This window comes from Ranitomeya variabilis, chromosome 8 (genome assembly GCF_051348905.1).
Source record: "Ranitomeya variabilis isolate aRanVar5 chromosome 8, aRanVar5.hap1, whole genome shotgun sequence".
NCBI lineage: Eukaryota > Metazoa > Chordata > Amphibia > Anura > Dendrobatidae > Ranitomeya > Ranitomeya variabilis.
In genome coordinates, this window is record NC_135239.1 from 65183492 (window position 1) to 65204325 (window position 20834).

The window sequence follows — 20834 nt, forward strand, 5'->3', positions numbered from 1 at the left end:
TGAAGATGGGAGGCGCCGGAGCGGACCGGAGACACCCATCCGACCTGACTGCACCGGGACCGCCCCTAGGTGAGTATAATCTAACGTCTTTTTCTCCTCTTTCAGGTAACATCGGGGGCTTATCTACAGCATTACAGAATGCTGTAGATAAGCCCCTGATGCCGGTGAGCTTACCTCACCAGCCATTTTGGGGGTGACAGGTTCCCTTTAAAGTTTTGAGTCTGCAGCTCTTCTGCAGACTAATGCGTCTCTTTTGAAAGTCAGATCCTGCCGTCACTATGCAATCTGTTCCATTTGCTCAAACAGGACAGATGGACAGTTTGGCTGTAGGATCAGACTACACGCGGTCTCTTTGTGGACTTCAATTTTTATTTTGGATGCATTAAAAGTAGTAAATCAGTTGCAAAGGTGAACGTCGCATTTAGGCGAGGTAGTAACAAAGCTCCATAATGATTAATCATGGAAAGGTAAAATGTATTGTTCAAGAGTTTCCGTCAGTCTTATTTTACACGATTTCTTCCTAGGGGGCATTATATGTGACTGCAGTCAGCATGCATAAATCATTCATCCTCAAACATAGGCAGAGTTAGGAGAATCAAACATCAAAAAGATGTTTTTTGGCAAAAGATACACATTCAAATTTCTAGCTTGGATTGGACTTTCTGACTTTCTGCCCAGACTAAAAACCAATGGCCCCGATTCATCAAGACCAACACGAACCGCACCAGTCTGTGGCGTGCTGGAGTTAGACGCTCCAGATTCATTAAGAGGCGCATGTCAGAAATCTGGCATAATTGCTTCAATGAATTGGGGCCCATTGATGAGCAGTTCACTGAAGGCGGAGATACCCTGACCGCAGGAGGGTGATGGGCAGTCGTCTGCTGAATGACTGGTACGCACTTGCAGCCATAACTCAAATTTTGTTTGACAAAAGGTCACGTTGGTTTAAATTGTCCATTTTCAAGTAGAATACAAAGATTTGTCACATAAAGGGTAATAGGAAACCATACAAAGATCAAAGATAAAAGGAGCGAGGAGAACGAGGCGCAGCATTACCTTGACATATTTTGCGTACATCTGTTCATCTAATGGAAAACTCTGGACGGTTCTTTCATCTCTTGCATGGAACGTTCCCAATTTTACCCATTTATTAGTAGGATACCTAGACAAGAGAGGCCAAAAACATACATTATTTATTTTTTTTAATATTAAAAAGGAGCCCAAACACACGACACACTTTACTACTAGACGAACAATGTATTGCTATCTGGGTTCTCAGTCTCCTAGCTCCTTCTTGGGGGGAGCGAGAAAGATCGCTACCTCCATGTCTCTCTATAAATATCGCTCTCTCCATCTCTTTCTATATATCATGGAAAGCCCCCGTAAGAATCAGCCAACAATCTGAATATTTCACACTAGACTTTGTTCAATTCCCCCATCCATGTTCCCTTTATCTGCTTAGAAAAAAAGAAAATAAAGATATTGGCAGAAAGTAACATACTGCATTGCCATTTCCTAACTTCCTTTGTGAAGCAGAATGTGCAGCCTGGAAGGACCAAGCTTCTCCCTATGGATCTATTAGTGCAAACACTTCTTAACTTCCCATAAACCTATCTATCTATGAATAGAGAAGTCAGTGTGGTGTACCGGTCACTGATGGAAACCAGAAAATCCCTCGGAGTAGAAGAGAAGAGCTCGTAATTTGCGATGTCCAGCTGCTTAACTTGTATGGGCTCACAGAGTTCGATAACCAACCTGAAAAGAAAGTTACATAGTTACACAGGTTGGAAATAACACCGGCCCTTCAAGACCAACCTTTCCAGATGGATTAGACATTACCCGTCATCAGATTGATAACGCACACCAGCAGTTATGAGAGAAGCAGCCAGCCCTTTATTAATGCCAACACCGCATTTTCCTCGGGCGATCGGCATTCTACAATCTGACTGCTCTAACTGTAAAGAACCCTTTCCTATGTGGAAGATGAAATAATCTTTCCTCCACACATAATTAAAGGGGGATGCTCAGTTAAAACAAGTTATCTATCCAGGGATAGGTGATAACTTGTTGATTGGTGGGGTCTTGACAATTTGGACCGGCGCCCATTGGCAGAATGGAGACCTTTTTCTCCAGTTCCAGTGGAGCGGCAATGCACAAGTACAACCTGCACTACACAGAGGGAACGGAGCAGCAACCTACTTTGGGCATGCAACCTACTGCGCCATTTGTTACAGAGGGGATCAAAGTTAACCATAGGGGATAACAATTCCTCAATCTGTGTTGGTCCCAGACTTCGCACCCCGACTGATGAGCAAATCATCATTTTATTCCTGAAGATGGACGACAACTAATTTTCACCTTTAATGTTCCGCTAGTGCTGTGTAAGGTTCTTTGGAGGAATAAATTGTGCCCCAGTTCTGGGATCTGATCACACTAGTTAGTTACATGTATAAATAAATCACCCCTGAGGCAGCTTTGTTCTCCGTTGGACGGGCCACGTTTTTCTAGTTTCTCAGTTCCCAAAATAATGCAAGTCACTTCATCTCACTGTCACAATTATTTTATCAGATTTATGCGATAGAGTATAAAGGCTGATACAAGCTGGCAGCGTGCGCATATACCGCCATTACTGAGGGAGTGGACCCTCCATGACTGCACACTTCATACAGACGTCCGACACCAACATAGCACATACCCAGTATACAGACATCATGCACCAGTATAACATATACCCTATATGTATACAGACATCAGCATAGCATACGGTCACCGCCGAAACTATGTGCACCATTGAAATTGTTCCAGAAAATAATACATTTCTCTAAAAAAAAAATACCGTTTGAAAATTGCAGTTCCACCTGTTTTATTATACACGTTTATTTCCTTTGTGTGTATAAGGGAAAAAAAAGGCAAATAAGAATTTCACACAACACACCAAAAATGGACTGGACAAAATTGTTGCAAACTTTCCAAAATTGTGGGTAAACAACTGTGTTTCAAGCATATGATGCTCTATCAAACTCACCTATGGCAAGTAACAGGTGTGAACAATATGGAAATCACACCTGAAAACAGATAAAGGGAGTAGTTGACTCAATCTTTGCATTGTGTGTGTGTGTGCCACACTAAGCATGAAGAACAGAAAGAGAAGAGAACTGTTAGAGGACTAGAGAACCAAAATTTTTAAACAATATCAACAAAGTTACAAAACTATCTCCAGAGATCTTGATGTTCCTTTGTCCACAGTGCGCAACATAATCAAGAAGTTTACAACCCATGGCACTGTAGCTAATCTCCCAGAATGTGGACGGCAGAGAAAAATTGATGAAAGTTTGCAACGCAGGATAGTCTGGTGGATAAACAGCCCCAATCATGTTCCAAAGAAATTCAAGCTATCCAGCAGGTTCAGGGTGCATCAGTATCAGTGCGAACTATCCCTCAACATTTGAATGAAATTAAACGCTCCGGCAGGAGACGCAGGAGGACCCCACTGCTGACAGACATAAAAAAGCAAGACTGCAGCTTGCCAAAATGTACACAAATAAGTTAAAAAACTTCTGGGAAAGCTTCTTTTGAACAAATGAGAAAAAGATAGAGCTTTTTGATAAAGCAAATCATTCTTTTTACTGAAAATAGAGTGAGGCATACAAAGAAAAGAACACTACCTACAGTGAAACATGGTGGAGCCTCAAAGATGTTTTCGGGTGGTTTTGATGCCCATGGCATTGGGTGCCATGACCATGTGCAAGGCTTTGTGAAATCTGAAGATCACCTAAAAAATTTGGCTCGCAATGTAGTGCCCAATGTCAGAAAACTGGGTTTGCGTTTTAGGTCATTGGCCTTCCAGCAGGACAATGACCTTAAACATACTTCAAGAAGTACCCAGAAATGGATGGAAAAAGTGCTGGAGAGTTTTGAAGTTGCCAGAAATAAGTCTGGATCTAAATCCCATTGAACACATGTGGAGAGATCTTAACCCCTTCATGACCTTGGGATTTTCCGTTTTTCCGTGTTCGTTTTTTGCTCTCCTTCTTCCCAGAGCCATAACTTTTTTATCTTTCCGTCAATATGGCCATGTGAGGGCTTATTTTTTGCGAAACAAGTTGTACTTTTGAACGACATCATTGGTTTTAGCATGTCGTGTACTAGAAAACGGGAAAAAAATTCCAAGTGCGTTGAAATTGCACAAAAAGTGCAATCCCACACTTGTTTTTTGATCGACTTTTTTACTAGGTTCACTAAATGCTGAAACTGGCCTGCAATTATGATTCTCCAGGTCACTACGAGTTCATAGACACCAAACATGTCTAGGTTCTCTTTTATCTAAGTGGTCAAAAAAAATTCCAAACTTTGCTAAAAAAAAAAAAAAAAAAAAATAAAATAAAATTGCGCCATTTTCCGATACCCGTAGCGTCTCCTTTTTCCATGATCTGGGGTCGGGTGAGGGCTTATATTTTGCGTACTGAGCTGGCGTTTTTAATGATAGCATTTTGGTGCAAATACGTTCTTTTGATCGCCCATTATTGCATTTTAATGCAATGTCGCAGCGACCAAAAAAACGTAATTCAGGCGTTTCAAATTTTTTTCTCGCTACGCCGTTTAGCGATCAGGTTAATCCTTTTTTTTTTTATTGATAGATCGGGCGATTCTGAACGCGGCGATTCCAAATGTGTAGGTTTGATTTTTATTTTTTTTTATTGATTTATTTTGAATGGGGCGAAAGGGGGGTGATTTAAACTTTTATATTTTTTTTTTATTTTTTTCACATTTTTTTTAACTTTTTTTTTTTTTTTTTACTTTTGCCATGCTTCAATAGCCTCCATAGGAGGCTAGAAGCTGGCACAACGCAATTGGCTCTGCTACATAGCAGCGATCATCAGATCACTGCTATGCAGCAGAAATGCAGGTGTACTATGAGCGCCGACCACAGGGTGGCGCTCACAGCAAACCGGCATAAGTAAACAGAGGTCTCAAGGACCTCACCGGCATAAGTAAACAGAGGTCTCAAGGACCTCTATGGTTACTCTGCAGAAGCATCGCTGACCCCTGATCATGTGATGGGGGTCAGCGATGCACTCATTTCCAGCTGCCCGGCCGGAAGCGGCATTTAACTAGTTAATAGCGGCGGGTGAATAGCAATTTCACCCGCCGCTATTGTGGGCACATGTCAGCTGTTCAAAACAGCTGACATGTCCCGGCTTTGATGCGGGCTCACTGCCGGAGTCCTGCATCAAAGCGCGGTATCTGACCTCAGACGTACTATCCCATCCGAGGTCAGAAAGAGGTTAAAATTGCTGTTAGGAGAAGGCGACTTCTGCAAAAGAAGAGTGGTCCAAAATCCCAGTTGAGAGGTAAGAAGCTTGTTGATGGTTATATAAAGCGATTGATTGCAGTTCTATATTCCAAAGGGTTTGCAACCAAATATTAAGTTGAGGATGCCAACAATTTTGTCCAGCCCACTTTGGGGGTTGTGTGTGAAATGTCCAATTTGCCCTTTTTTTGCTGTTTTTCTGTGTTGTTTCAATACATAAAGGGAATTAACACGTGTATAACAAAACATGAGAAATTACAATGACTTTCTGGGAGAAACACTTCAATTTCTGGAAAAATTTGAAGGGGGCCAACACTTTTGGCCATGACTGTATACCCTGTATGTATACAGGCATCAAACACTAGTATAGTATAGAACCTAAAACAAACATGGGAATCAAAAAGATGGCAAGATATAGAGGATATGCAAATACAAGGTTATGAAAAGGTATACTAGTATAGTATAGACCCTGTATACAGAGACACCAGTATTGTACATATTCTGTATTTATACAGACAGCAGTATAGTACATACCCCGTATACAGACATCAGTATAGTATATATCGTCGTCAGACACTATACAGTATATCCCCTGTATACAGATGTCAGACACATATTCCCTGTATGTACATAGGTATCGCACGCCAGTACAGCATATTCCTTGTATACAGACCAGTATAGTATATACCCCGTATACAGACGGCAATATTGTATACATCGCCGAGTGACACCATACAGTATATCCCCAGTATACAGATGTCAGACACATATTCTCTGTATGTACATAGGTAACACACACCAGTACAGTATATACCCTGTATACAGACGTCAGTATAGTAAATATTGTTTGCCTTTATACAGCCGTCAGACAACATATAGTATATACCCCATTACTCACCAGATTTTCGTGCTACAAGGATTTAACATGTACAGATCCATGTTCTCCACCAGTATGGCAGATGTGCTCTAACAGAGACAGATGAAGATGGAGGTGAGACAGTGGCTGTTATTAGTCGTTTAGCACAGTATATAGGTAAATAGAGAAAAGCCATCTGGCATCTGCGGGACCAGTGTGATAAATGACCAGGATTTTTACACTATGATGGCAGTATGGGAATTTCAGTAGTTCTCAGACTCAATGATTAATCCTAGAAGCTGACACCCCGCTGCTATAGATCCAGAACAGCTACATGTCCGACCAAGGTCATTCCTACACCATCAATCGCTGCAATGTTGTTCGTGCCTTTAAAAATGTCTATGGATAAGATAACACTACTGCACTAAAGGTACCTTCACACGAAACGACTTTGAAACGATATCGCTAGCGATCCGTGACGTTGCAGCGTCCTCGCTAGCGATATCGTTTCGTTTGACACGCAGCAGCGATCAGGATCCTGCTGTGATGTCGCTGGTCGCTGAATAAAGTTCAGAACTTTATTTGGTCGTCCGATCGCTGTGTATCGTTGTGTTTGAAAGCAAAAGCAACGATACCAGCGATGTTTTACACTGGTAACCAGGGTAAACATCGGGTTACCAAGCGCAGGGCCGCGCTTAGTAACCCGATGTTTACCCTGGTTACCAGCGTAAAAGTAAAAAAACAAACAGTACATGCTCACCTGCGCGTCCCCCAGCGTCTGCTTCCTGACACTTACTGAGCGCCGGCCCTAAAGTGAAAGTGAAAGCACAGCGGTGACGTCACCGCTGTGCTGTTAGGGCCGGAGCTCAGTCAGTGTCAGGAAGCGGACGCTGGGGGACGCGCAGGTGAGCATGTACTGTTTGTTTTTTTACTTTTACGATGGTAACCAGGGTAAACATCGGGTTACTAAGCGCGGCCCTGCGCTTAGCAACCCGATGTTTACCCTGGTTACCCGGGGACCTCGGCATCGTTGGTCGCTGGAGAGCGGTCTGTGTGACAGCTCTCCAGCGATCAAACAGCGACGCTGCAGCGATCGGCATTGTTGTCGCTATCGCTGCAGCGTCGCTTCGTGTGAAGGTACCTTAAGTAGAAGCTATAGGAAATGTCTCCAATCAGACAGTAACACTGCAAGAAGCGGCACTGATACCCTGAAACGTGCCGTTTTCATGACTCAGAAGCACGGGGTCCTGCCTGAAAACACTTTGAATATACAAGGAAAATAAGCAATATAATGCTCAGTAGGAAGAGAAAATAGAGCTGTTCCACCTACTTTAGCCTCGGGATTAGCAGACAGGATCTTTGCCCCGCATTCAACAGAAGCGTAATTGTTCCTATTTTTTTGGACCTTTACGGTATGCTGCACCACATTGACCGTGGGATGCATGGACTGGCCTAGAGGAAAAAGGGAGAAAACATTGTATTTGTTCACACAGACTGACTTTAGTGGATTACTTCTGTATATGTGTATAGCCTATTACAGGGGGTTTCTTATTGTCTTTGCTCACATCCGCCTGGTGGTCTTCCCTTCTGCTTACAGGGCGGTGCTACACTCCTGATTGACAGTCCGAGCCAGTGGGGGGCTGCACTGCTGGCCTGACCGGCGTGCTCCCCGACACTGCAAGCAGAAGCCGCTTATCCTCTGCAGCACTGAAGGAGCGCAGGTGGACGGAAAGCTGGACGCATCCACTGATCCGGCGAGCTCAAGAGCAGGACTCGGCTCTAAAGGAAAGAGTTCGGAAGCACATGTAATCTAGGAGACCTGACACCAGAGAGACTGCAGAGGTGGCCGGTAACCTTGGCAACGAGCAGTACACTATTAAATTCCTCCCCGTTCACTAGAACAGGAGGAATTTTTTAAAGTTAACTGCAGAGTTGTTTTTTCCAGGACTTTGCACTTTTACCCATTTAACAAGATGCAGCAACCCCTATATCATAAAAGACGCTACATATATAGGTGACTTTGGGAATGTTTGGCCATTCAACGGCTGCAGAAGCACAGACTATACAACGGAGGCACTAAACCAGGCTGTAAAATAATAAACCCACAACGGGGGCTTGGTCGTCTCTGAGAATGTTGGTAAAATCCGAGAGAATCTGCTTGATGGCCTCTACAGTCTCCACTGCCATCCAGCACTTGTAGTCCCCTGCCTGCTGATAGTCTCCCATTGATGGATTTCAATGTGAAGGGTGAGTAAAGGTTTGGGCACAAGTCACAGCAAATTTACAGATCTGGTTTAGAAAGTTTGGTTTTGATGGCACATTAGATTTCTGCAGTTACCGCCAGTAATAAATCATAAGGCAGGGCTGAGATCGCCCAGCGACCCTGGCTGACGTGAAGGCTAAACAGCTTGTCCGGAGGATTTGCATTATGGGAAATGCCGTATTTCCATCATGCACTTTCCCAAAGCCGTAGCTCAGCTGTCAGGAATGCATCTAAAGTGAAGCCGACCAGCAGAACTGTGCATGCAGCTCTGGAGAACAACGCTACATTCCCACAGTCCGTATTGGATGGTGCAGATTTTCTCCACCTATGAGCCAAATTATCTTATTTCCATTTAAGCCCTGTATGTACATCTGCTTCTTTCTGGTCATGGATTGATCTTTCACTCACAACTCATATGTAAAGATTTTATTCAGTGTCCCTATGACGGATATAGGAGATGGCAATTGGTGCTTAGAAGATCCTATGGAAGTGGTGGAGGAGCTAGAGGCTGACATCCCGCTGCAAGTTCTACTGAAACAACAGTTCTCCATAGAGGTTTATGAGCACCAACTGTAACCACCACCGTAATGGGGAAAGTCAGTCCAGGAGGAGAAAGAAGCAGATTTCTCTAATAAGATATATTACAAACTTTATTATTTTCATGTGTACTAGAGAGTTAAAAAAAAAAATTAAATAAATAAATAGGAAACCCAAAATGACGGTTACTCTTTAAGGCTTAGGATTTTCCATGGCTAAATGTTAGAAGACAACAGAGTTGTGATGACACCGGAGAGCTTTCTAAAGGCCAGATTCCCCTCCAGGAGCGACGCGCACTGATCATATGACTGTCGCCCCACGCCACAAATGTCTTTTGTTATTAATATCTGACCTAAAGAGGCCGAGTAACAGATAGAGGTCTTCACCAATGAACAGAGAAAAGGCTGAAATTATGCAATCATACTATAAGGGGGGGGGGGGGGGGAGACAAGAACAAAAACAAATAAAAATCACACCTTTTTGTCATTAACTGAAAGAAAAAAAAAAATTTCTGGCAGAAAAGTAATTCCAAGGTAGAGCTACATACACGCATTACTGAGGATCTATGGAAAAGTTTTCAAGGCTTTTAAAAAATGATCCTCCTAAAAATAATTTTTCATTATTAGGTTATGAGCACATAATGTCTCTTTCAGGTGGGTCACTATAAGCCCAGACTAAAAAAAAAAAAAAAATAAATAAATAAAAATAAAAGCACCCTAGAAATGCTCAAAAAAATTGAACAAACATTTCTATGTCAAAACAACTGTTTTTCAATCAACTGGTCAGCAGGGATTTGTCACTCATTAGGCAGCTTTCTGTAGGTTCAATAAAATCAGTGTTTTATCAGCAGGAAATGATCACTACTGGACTAGCTATCTTGTGCCTCCTAGTCCCCCTGCTCTGTATCACCCCGTCCCCACACAAAGCTGCCAGTGGTGTGGACGGGCATATACAGGGCTCAGCACTCAAACAGTGAAACCGTGATTTTATCAAAACAGCTGCACCCAGTTAACAAGGTGACATCACTAAAATCGGGGTCTCGGCCCCTACATCATGCTGCTCTCAGATGGAGTAGCAAACATCTGGTGACATTGTCTGTTTACCATTTCTAAAGTCAAGAAGAAATTACAAGAGGAGACCGAACTATATATAAAATCTGTATTCAATATACATTATTGAGTTAGGAAATTAAAATGATGGTCACTATAAGAAAATTACTGCCAAACACTATGGGGGCCGATTCTTCAAAGCTTTTACACCAGAAGACTATCATAGAAGCTTTGACATGTCACAATTTTTTTTAATGCAGAGCTGAGCAAAAAGGTTGTGACTTGGCTTTTTAACGCCAGTTTCGCCCCCAGCTAAACCAAATTGGGAGTGGAGATGGGACGAAACGACGCAGCTTGACTATTTAATGTTCTGGTTCACTTTCTGCCAGAAATTTTACTCCAGGTATACAAACAGGTTAGTAAACGATCGTCAATTGGACCACCCTCAGTCTAAGGGTCCCTTTCTACTTGCGAGGAAAACGGACGAGTGCAATCCGATAAAAAATCAGATTGCACTCGGATTAATGTTATTTAATAGGTGTCTTTTCATTTGCGATTTTTTTCTCAGCCGAAATCGGACTGAGAAAAATCTGGATCGGCTGAGAAAAAAATCGCAGCATGCTGCGTATTGCTGAGATTCTCGGACGAGACTCGCCAATGCAAGTCAATGGGTGCGAGAAAAAAAAAAAAAAAAAAAAAAAAAATCGCACAGCACTCGAACCATGCGAGCTCTGTCCGATTTTTATGCACCGGTGTCCTTTGAAAAGCCAGTAATTCAGCGCGGTGTACAGTAAAATCACACTGACAGGTTAGAATAGAGTAGATATATACACATAGAATGTGTATATATACATATATATGTCAGTGAGACACCTATATATGTATATTTATATTTAATGCAGCGCTAGATAGCATAAAAGCCGGTAATTCAATTGCCGGCTTTTGCCCTCTCCTTCACAAACCCGACATGATATGAGACATGGTTTACATACAGTAAACCATCTCATATCCCTTTTTTTTTTGCATATTCCACACTACTAATGTTAGTAGTGTGTATGTGCAAAATGTGTCCGTTGTAGCTGCTAAAATAAAGGGTTAAATGGCGGAAAAAATTGGCGTGGGCTTCCGCGCAATTTTCTCCGCCAGAGTGGTAAAGCCAGTGACTGAGGGCAGATATTAATAGCCTAGAGAGGGACCATGGTTATTGGCCCCCCCTGGCTACAAACATCTGCCCCCAGCCACCCCAGAAAAGGCACATCTGGAAGATGCGCCTATTCTGGCACTTGGCCTCTCTCTTCCCACTCCCGTGTAGCGGTGGGATATGGGGTAATGAAGGGTTAATGTCACCTTGCTATTGTAAGGTGACATTAAGCCAGATTAATAATGGAGAGGCGTCAATTATGTCACCTATCCATTATTAATCCAATAGTACAAAATGGTTAAGAAAACACACACATTATTACAAAGTATTTTAATGAAATAAAGACACAGGGTGTTGTAATATTTTATTATTCTCTTAATCCAGCTGATGACCCTCGTTCTATAACAAAGTAAAAATAAAAAATAAACAATATACATACCTTCCGTAGATCTGTCAGTCCCACAAAGTAAATCCATCTGAAGGGGTTAAATCATTTTACACCCAGGAGCTCTGCTAATGCAATTGTGCTCCTGTTTGTAAAACCCTGTGAATGAATGAAATGCAGGGTGACCTGTAGTTACCTTGAGTTGCGGTGAGGCGCCCTCTGCTGGATGTCCTCAAACTGCAGCCTGGGAACTTTTTCCCACGCTCGACGTCATATGAGGACATCCAGCAGAGGGCGCATCACCGCGAATGAAGGTAACTACAGGTCATTGACCTACATTACCATCATTCCCCGGGGTTTACAGGCAGGAGCACAGCTGCATTATAGCAGAGCTCCTGCCTGTAAAATATTTTAACCCCTTCAGATGGATTTACATCGTGGGACGTTACAGATCTACGGAAGGTATGTATATTGTTGGTTTATTATTTTTAATTTGTTACAGAACGATGGTCTTCAGGTGGATTGAGAGAGCAATAAAATATTACAACAACCTGTGTGTTTATTTCATTAAAATACTTTGCAATATTGTGTGTGTGTGTTTTTTTTAACCATTTCATACAATTGGATTAATAATGGATAGGTGTCATAATTGACGCCTCTCCATTATTAATCTGGCTTAATGTCACCTTACAATAGCAAGGTGACATTAACCCTTCATTACCCCATATCCCACCGCTACAAGGGAGTGGGAAGAGTGGCCAAGTGCCAGAATAGGCGCATCTTCCAGATGTGCCTTTTCTGGGGTGGCTGGGGGCAGATGTTTGTAGCCAGGGGGGGCCAATAACCATGGACCCTCTCTAGGCTATTAATATCTGCCCTCAGTCACTGGCTTTATTTTAGCAGCTACAGCGGCCAAATTTTGCACATACACACTACTAACATTAGTAGTGTGGAATATGCAAAAAACAAAAGGGATATGAGATAGTTTACTGTATGTAAACCATGTCTCATATCCTGTCGGGTTTGTGAAGGAGAAATGAAAAGCCAGCAATTGAATTACCAGCTTTTCTGCTATCTAGCGTTGCATTAAATATAAATATACATATATAGGTGTCTCACTGACATATATATATGTATATATACCTATTCTATGTGTATATATCTACTCTATTCTAACCTCTCAGTGTGATTTTACTGTACACAGCACTGATTTGCCGGCTTTTCAAAGGACACCGGTGCGTACAAATCGGACAGTAATACGGATGTCATACGGATGATGCGATTACAAAAAACGGATGATGCGATTAAAAATCGCATTGCACTCTCATGACAATTGCATACGTTACATCCGTTTTTTTCCGTCCAGATTAAGGACCGTTTTTTCTCTCGCAAGTGGAAAGGGACCCTAAAGCTGCGTTCAGAATCCTGATTTTTATCTTGTTCCATAGGGCAGCATATGATCAGAGCACAGAGAGCCAGACATCAGCTGCAGAGTCCGATCATACAGTATATACTACAGTGAAAGCGGTAAAATCTGTTACTGTGGGGAAGAAATGAGGATTAGGGGGAAGGATTGAGCAGGAATGGAGCAAAAGCTAGGAGATAAACTGGTTTCAGCAAAAGGTGAAGGATTTGTTAAAAAAAGAAATTCAACTTTGGAGAATAAAATTCATGAGAAATAAAACCCTTAATAAAATGTGGCCCACAACACGTCACATTTCAAAAGTTAATCTACAAAAAAAAAAAAAAATCTGTCCACGTCTTTCTATTCTCAGCTCATCTGCTTTCCACATGGAGGCTCTGGAGAGATTACAGTGGCCTTCTCAGTCGCTCACATGGATAAAGTCTATTATTAAGAAAGTCAAGCATGAACAATAAAGTCTGGTGTTAGTCTCGGACTTATAAACTCAACGTATGTAAGAAAAGCACACAACTTCCAAATATTGTAGAAAAAAAAATTAATATATGAATGCCCATTAGCATGTGCCCACTAAAGTACATGCACCATCCCTTTAAAAATATTTTTAGTTTAAAAGGGAATCTGTCAGTAGAATCAACCCTTCGGAGCAGTCTATATGGGCGTGCAGGTCATAGGAAAAAGAGGATTTCTCTGAAATAAGACAGCTCACCGCAGATATCAAGGTATCATTTGATTCCGTTTCCCAATACGTAAATTAGCTGTTAAGATCTATGGGCCGGACACAGATCTCCCTGAGAATTTGCCTCCAGGGATTATTATTATTATAAAAAAAAGGGGACATTGCCAGTGTGAGACATGTAGACCAGAAGAGCAGACTGTCCGTCATTACATGTCTCACACTGGTAATGCCCCCTTTCTTTTATGATAATCATCTCTGGAGGCAGATTCTCAGGAAGACCTATGTCTGGACCATATATCTTAACTACTCATTTACATATACAGAACAAAAAAAAAAAAAAAGAGGATCTCTCAGGAATAAGACATTAGGTCACAGATATCAAAGCATTTCTTTGACCTGCCTGCCCCTATAGGAGGGTTGGTGCTCTGGACAACCCTTTAGTTACAGAAAATCTCTCTTAAAATGACAAATAAGGGGATTTTCCTATATTGCCCAATGGAAAGAGCATGTGTCAAAATCTGTAGAGGTCTTGCTAGTTACAAGGGATGCAATAAGATGCCAATAAGGAATGAGGCATGTAGTGGACAAGATCTGATTAGAAGGAGTCCCAGCACCAATCCCATCAGTTACTTGACAGGTATCAACCAAACTAAATTGGTTGTGTAACGCAGACAGTTCATTAATAACTTGAGCTATCCTCACAGAAGACACAGGTCGTAATTATCACTTTGATTAAGTCCATGTTACACAGAGGTATTGTTATACAGTACCACGTCGCAGGTAATGACATACTTTTTTCCTTCTCCACTTCCATGACCTGCTTCTTCCATTCATCGAAGGTTGGAATGTCATCCTTTGTGTTCCCAGGTACCACCGGCTCGCCTCCAGTCACTTCTTTGCTGCCGATCATCTATATTTGGCATAAGCAATGGTGTTCATAAAACAGCACAGTGAGATCTCCAGCCAAGACGTCGCTACTTCTCTCTGAACCTAATCCCCCTTGATGGTCCATGACCATTCCAGCCACTAGATGAAGGCTCTCACACAGCTTTATTAGGTCTGTTCACATTTCAGTGATGGTTTCAGTCCATTGTGGTGCTATCCCAACTAGGAGGGAGCTCAAGCCAGCGACTAGCCATTGTATTTAGAAATGCTTCATAAGATCTTACGTCCCGGACCATATTCTATCCAAGTTTCCAGGGGAAAAAATGCCTACATACAGCTCCTCAGATACAACTATGACCCAGAATGTTCTGGTTTTATGTATGTAGGGCCCCGAATATGCATTGTGGTCTGACCTATGAATCCAGATGTTATAAATACAGTTTGTTATGTCCCTCGTAGAAGAATAATCTGCTGCCAGACACTAATATGGCAGGGGAAAGAAGGATAAAACATCTATTGTGGGGCTGTTGAACAGCCCAGTGCAATTAAAGGGTTCATGCTAAAGGGGTTGTCAGATGTTGAAAAAAAAAAACAACAGAGGGAAATTCACCTGCCGTCACCACTGCGGATGCAGTGCAAGCAACTCTGGATGTCTACATGACCTCTGAAGTCTGTGATTGGCTACCATGATCAGGTGACTATGAAAGCGCATCTTCAGATAAGCATCCATTGTGGCGCTCTTCTAGACGCTTGTCTGCTGCAGCCAATCACAGGCTTCAGTGTTCATCTTATCATCCAGTGAGTTCTGGAGCAACCTGTAAGAGTCCCTGTGGGTGACCAAGGCAAGCATGTCTGTCGTTTGCACCGGCCGACTCAGTCCGGTTGAGCTGACTACAGGCCAATGTGTATGGGGCTTTAGATTCTTCGTTCTATGCATTCACATTAGCCCATGTACAGTGGTCACTGCCTCAGGGAAAAGTTCTACAAGGTTACCTTCTAAGCCAACATCACTTACCTCTTTTTCTAATTTGTGGGAAAAATTGAGGGCTAGCTTTGGATTTTCTGCGTCCTTTCCCAGGGCCGATGCCTGGGCCTCCACATCAGATGAAGTTTCTTTTCGTTTTTTGTTTGAAACCGAGATGTTTTCAACATGTTCAGTGACAAATCTAAAATAAAGCGTTGTGGAAGAGAGAAAAACCAAGATATACAAAGAGATCTGTTTTCCAATAGTAAAGCATGCACATCTGGAAGCAAGCGGTGACATTCATACAGGTGCAGCAAGCTGTGACACGGCAACACCACAGTATGAATAGATACAAGGATTATGGCACAGATAGCTACGAGCTCCCTGTAAGATCTACAGGACAGAAAATGACTCACATGCTCGGCTAATGAATTAAGACGTCGTCTCCAATGTGCGGAATATGCATGTTCAATGTTTTTTGCATCAATTAAACAAAAAGCAAAATGTGCAGCTACAAAAGCATAAAGGAAATGAGAGGATTATGTCAACCGAATCCCTGACGCTGAGAGCTTTACTATGTGTGTATGTATAATATATCTATCTTGAGGGGTTCTCCAGATGTCACCATTATCAGATAGGTAGGGGTCTGAGACCTGGCATCCCCATCTATCATCTGTTATGAGATACAGAGGTGGATGGATGTGAAAACAGGGATCAGAGCGGTAACATCCCAGATCCTCTCTCTGCGTGATGGCATTTTCCAGGTACTGAAAGCTCAGCTCCTATTCACTTCAATAGGAGCTGAGGTGCAATAGTTGGAAACCAGGAAAACCCTTTAAAAAGGTGATCCCCAACTTGCTGATCATTGGAGGTCCAATCGCTCGATCTCCCACCGGTCTCGAAAACTGGGATTTGCAATGACCTGTTAGAATGAAGCAGAGGCTATGCATGCGGTCCGCTCTGTCTATGGGGCAGCTAAAGCTAGCCGATCCTGTACTTAGCAATCTCCAGCAGTCCCATCAACAAAGAAAGGAGGGAATAAGAAACCTTTGCTTTATTCAAATGGGTCAGATCAAATTCTCATTCTCAGGATTGGTGGGGTGGAGAATTCAGACCCCCAACAACTGCAAACTAACAACTATTCAGTTGATAGCTGATATCTGCAAAGTTGGGAACAACTTTAAGGCTAATCTGTCACAATACTACTTGCACCAAGATGAGGTGCTGATCACCTCTGTGGCCAGTACAGATCTGCCTCGCTGGGCACATTTGTGATCGGTGTCACCGAGAGTGGAAGATTTGGGCAGGATGAAGCAGCAGAGATGTTACAGAGCGGTACAGATCTCCTCGAAGCCTTTCAGTTGCACTTGTGCTTTCATGTACTCCATGCAAAGACAATAGGCGCAAAGAAAAAAAAAAATGCAAGCAAAGCATGTGAGGCGTTGGATGCTGCGCGGCCTTAGTAGCAGGAGCGTTACCTTTTCCCAGTTTGGCTTTGGAATGATTTGGCTGTAAGAAGCGCAACCTACTTCAATACTCACCCTGCTGACGGACTGATAAAGGAGGGCTCGCTCTCAGGCTGAACCTCTACTGCCCCCCCAATGTCACAGTCAGGGTCTGACTGCTCAGTGTCACTAGGGCTGACTACAGGGAGAGGAGCGCTGGACGCTTCTATTGCACTGAAGGAGAGAAATAACAGCGATTTTACCCTGGGGGAACTGGAGAGCACACAGCTTACCATGCAAAAACCATTATGGACATTTAATGCGATTAGGTGGGGGCAGAAAAAATAAAATATATAGAAGAAAAGCAGGAGAAAGCAGCACAGCAGGCCCATTCCTAGGCGGGAACTTTGTGACTGTCATTGTCTGATTCGATATCTTCAGAACATGGCTTCAAAGATATTCTCACTACAGCCTGCAGGAATGCGCAAATATCAAGCATCAGCCAGAAGATTATTTTACCCCTTTATTGGTGCCCATGAGGACGTCCCCATCATGGGTTTCCCATCCAGTGATGAATGCTCATCTGCTAAAATGAGAGTGCACACTTTCCAGCTCACGGAGTCAGGTCTGTCTTTGCATCCGGACACCTCCTATCTATGGTTCTATATGGTGCCTCCTGAGGAACCGCATGGATGGGGTAAAGCGTTGAGGCAGGAAGCCAAGTTTGGTTTAACCCCCAGCTTTGTTTTTGTTTCTGTTTTTTTCTGGCATCAATGCACATTGTTTGTGTACTTCTGGAAACTATTGTGGACATTAAGCTGGAGGCTAAGTTTGGTCTGGCCTCCAGATTTGTTTTGTAATCAATGCACACTGTCTAAGGATCTACAAAAATCGCTGTGGACATTAATGCCTTTAAGTTTTGAACCATGCTATGAAGCTTTGTTGTGACACCTTTTGTCCACACCTTGTCCATCTACTGAGGGACATTTTTCCTGCTCTACAGATATTGAAAAACTCTAATTATTTTAGACACAAGGGTGGTATCATGTACTGAATATGAGGATGTCTTTTTACACAGTAACCTGTGTTGTTCTTTAATTGATAAGCACTATCCCTTCAGCTCTTCTTTTTGCTTATGGTTTTCCCACCTATAGTATTTTCAGGAGGTATTAGGGCTAGTCTGGGACAGCCGCCGCGCAGTGGGGGCGCCAAATAAGCGTATCCTAGGGTGCCAACCTCCACTGTTAGGTACGGATAGCAGGCAAGCATAGGGATTTGACAGGTTATGATTATAACTTATGTTCTATATAATGTGCACTGGGAAAGGTGTTTTTTTAACAAGTGTCTATTAAAATATTGTGTTTTTATGGGAATATATGTTTCACAGCTCAAGGACTCCCTCATGTCGGAGGGCCATAAAGGGCATCCAAGTCAGTCTTCTAGACAGCTGAGCAGTTGACCTGCTAGACTTTAATATTGAGGATCTGTCACTTAAAGGGAATCTGTCAGGAGGTTTTTGCTATGTAATCAGAGAGCAGCATGGTGTTGGGGCAGAGACCCAGATTCCAGCAATGTGTCACTTACTAGGCTGTGTGTTAACATTAAATCAGTATTTTAATCAGCAGAAGATCACTAGAGGACTAGGTGTCTTGTGACTCCTAGTACTCCTGCTCTGTATAACCACACCCCCACCACTGATTGGCAGCTTTCTGTCAATATTTAGTAATCAAAAAGCTGCCAATCAGTGGTGTGGGCGGAGTTATACAGATCTCAGCATTGAGAGCACTGCTAGATCGGCAGGATAGAACAACTTTTTTAATCACAATTGCTGCACAAAGTAGACTAAGTGATTCATCACTAGAATCAGGGTCTCTGTTCCTAAATAATGCTGCTTACAAAGGCGTTGTAAAAACCAAGTGACAGATTCACTTTAAGGCCGGGGTCACACTTGCGAGTGTGATGAGAGAAACTCACGCGAGTGTCTCGAACAATACCCGGCACTGCCGCCGGCACTCACGACCGGAGTGTGTGGCTGCATGCATTTCCATGCAGCCGCATGCTCCGGTCCCGAGTGCTGGCGGCAGTGCTGGGACTTGATGCGTGAGTTTCTAGCACCACACTCGCAAGTGTGACCCCGGCCTAAATATGTAATGTTTATCTGGTGTAAATGCTGTTGCTCTACTGAATCTGGTGTCCTTTTCTGTTTGATCAGGCTCCCCCCCCCCCATTCCTGAGATATGCCCCCTTCTTCCCTGTACGTGAATCCGGTCTTGTTACCAAATGTGAGAGATCCTCAATTCCTCTATTGGGTGGGGTCTTCCTGAGGACCCCACCCAGTCAGGTGAAAGCTTAGATAACCCCCTCTTTACTGTATGTAAATCTATCTCCGAGGAGAGGAGCAGGAACAAATAAAATAACCCCAGACATTTACACCAATTAAGAAAGGACATTGATGACAAGTGACAGGTCCGCTGCTCAGAAGGCTAAGCAAAGCAAGCACTATTCTATAAAATAGGCCGCACTGCAAGTGCCAGCAAGTCAGGGTAAGGCTATGTGCACACGATCAGGAATGTCTGCAGAATTTTCCTGAACAAAACCGGACTTTTTCTGCAGAAAATCCGTTTGCGTTTTTGCGGATTTTTCAAGTTTTTTTTTTACAGAGCTTCCCAATGCAATATAGCAGCAAAAAAACAAAAAATCCGCAAACTTAATGAAGATGGTGCGTTTTTTTACAGAGATGTATTTTTTTCGCGGAAAAAAACGCAGCATGTGCACAAAAAACTGCTGAATGCATTGAAATGATGGGATGCCTAATGTAAGCGTTTTAGCGTTTGTTTTTTTTTTTCCAGCGGAAAACGGCCGAAAAAATGCGAAAAAAAAAGCGAGAAGTTCAGGAACGTGTGCACATAGCCTAAGACCATGTTACATCCGTATCGGAGCCTCAGTCATAGATCTTACACCAATATTAATGGGAATGTAGATTACAACAGGTGGTAGCTTTACTCAGCATTTTGGTTTTCAAGTCAATCGACAGAAAAAAAAGCAATTTTGCAAATAGTGTAAACTAATCCGACCGTTTTGTGTATACAGCTTTTATGCAAATCTTTGCATCTATAAGATTACATAGTCAGTAAGGACAAGGTCACATAACACCAAGGTATAGCTGGCATGACAAAAGAGCACACATGGTACACAGTCGGGTACGCCGGCACGTACACCCGAGGCTTTGCCCTACACACCAAGCGTAGGCCTATATACTGAGGTGAGCCACGGCTTTTACAGGATTCAGCCGAAGTTGGAATATGAAGTCATACACATTAGATGTAAGGCAGCCGATCCTGCCGATTTCTGAGTGAGTGGATGACGGCTGGAGGTCTATGGGGTCCTCCTGCCTCCTTCCTGCCGGAGGATGGAGAAGAAAAGGACTGGGCAGATGGAGTTTGTGCGCCTGAGCCTTTATATCATTGACGAGTGATCAGCAGCATCCAGAGGAGTCTTACAACTACTTTCTCTGCTCGCTCAGGTTTGTATCAAGTATCCATGATGACACAAGTCTGCATGGGCTCTGTACACACAAAACGGCGAGATAAATTCCCCACAAGCAGCTTTATTTTATATACTCCAGAGCATGGCAACATAAAAAAGTTGCAGTAATGCACTGTAAGGTTTCTCTTACTGAGAGTGTTGGGGGACACTCACTTGGCCGCGATATTCAAGCACACGGGCACGGGTTTATAAAACAAAGCAGTCCATGCGGTTTATTAAGCCTCATAAACCGGGTTACGCACAGTTCAAAACATGAAACACAACAGGCACCAACTGGTGATATCTACTTGCAGCTTCTAACACTTCAGTGTACGGCTTTGCCTCACGGACACCAACGTGCTGGGCCTCTCACT

The 20834-nt window shown here is 42.9% G+C and overlaps 1 protein-coding gene across 4 annotated transcripts in view; it reads right to left on the reverse strand.

Moving 5' to 3' along the window:
• The window catches only part of SUCO (SUN domain containing ossification factor), a 96091-nt gene that overhangs the window by 34680 nt on the left and 40577 nt on the right, over positions 1 to 20834 (reverse strand). For 3 of the 4 annotated variants that reach the window (XM_077278018.1, XM_077278019.1, XM_077278021.1), the window contains exons 5-11: positions 17032 to 17169; positions 15542 to 15692; positions 14434 to 14551; positions 7498 to 7619; positions 6210 to 6277; positions 1648 to 1755; positions 1057 to 1162 (exon numbers count right to left, since the gene is read on the reverse strand). In XM_077278018.1, coding sequence (XP_077134133.1) covers positions 1057 to 1162; positions 1648 to 1755; positions 6210 to 6277; positions 7498 to 7619; positions 14434 to 14551; positions 15542 to 15692; positions 17032 to 17169 — 811 coding nt within the window. The remainder of the gene's footprint in view (positions 1 to 1056; positions 1163 to 1647; positions 1756 to 6209; positions 6278 to 7497; positions 7620 to 14433; positions 14552 to 15541; positions 15693 to 17031; positions 17170 to 20834) is intronic. The other variant, XM_077278022.1, reaches the window with a different exon arrangement.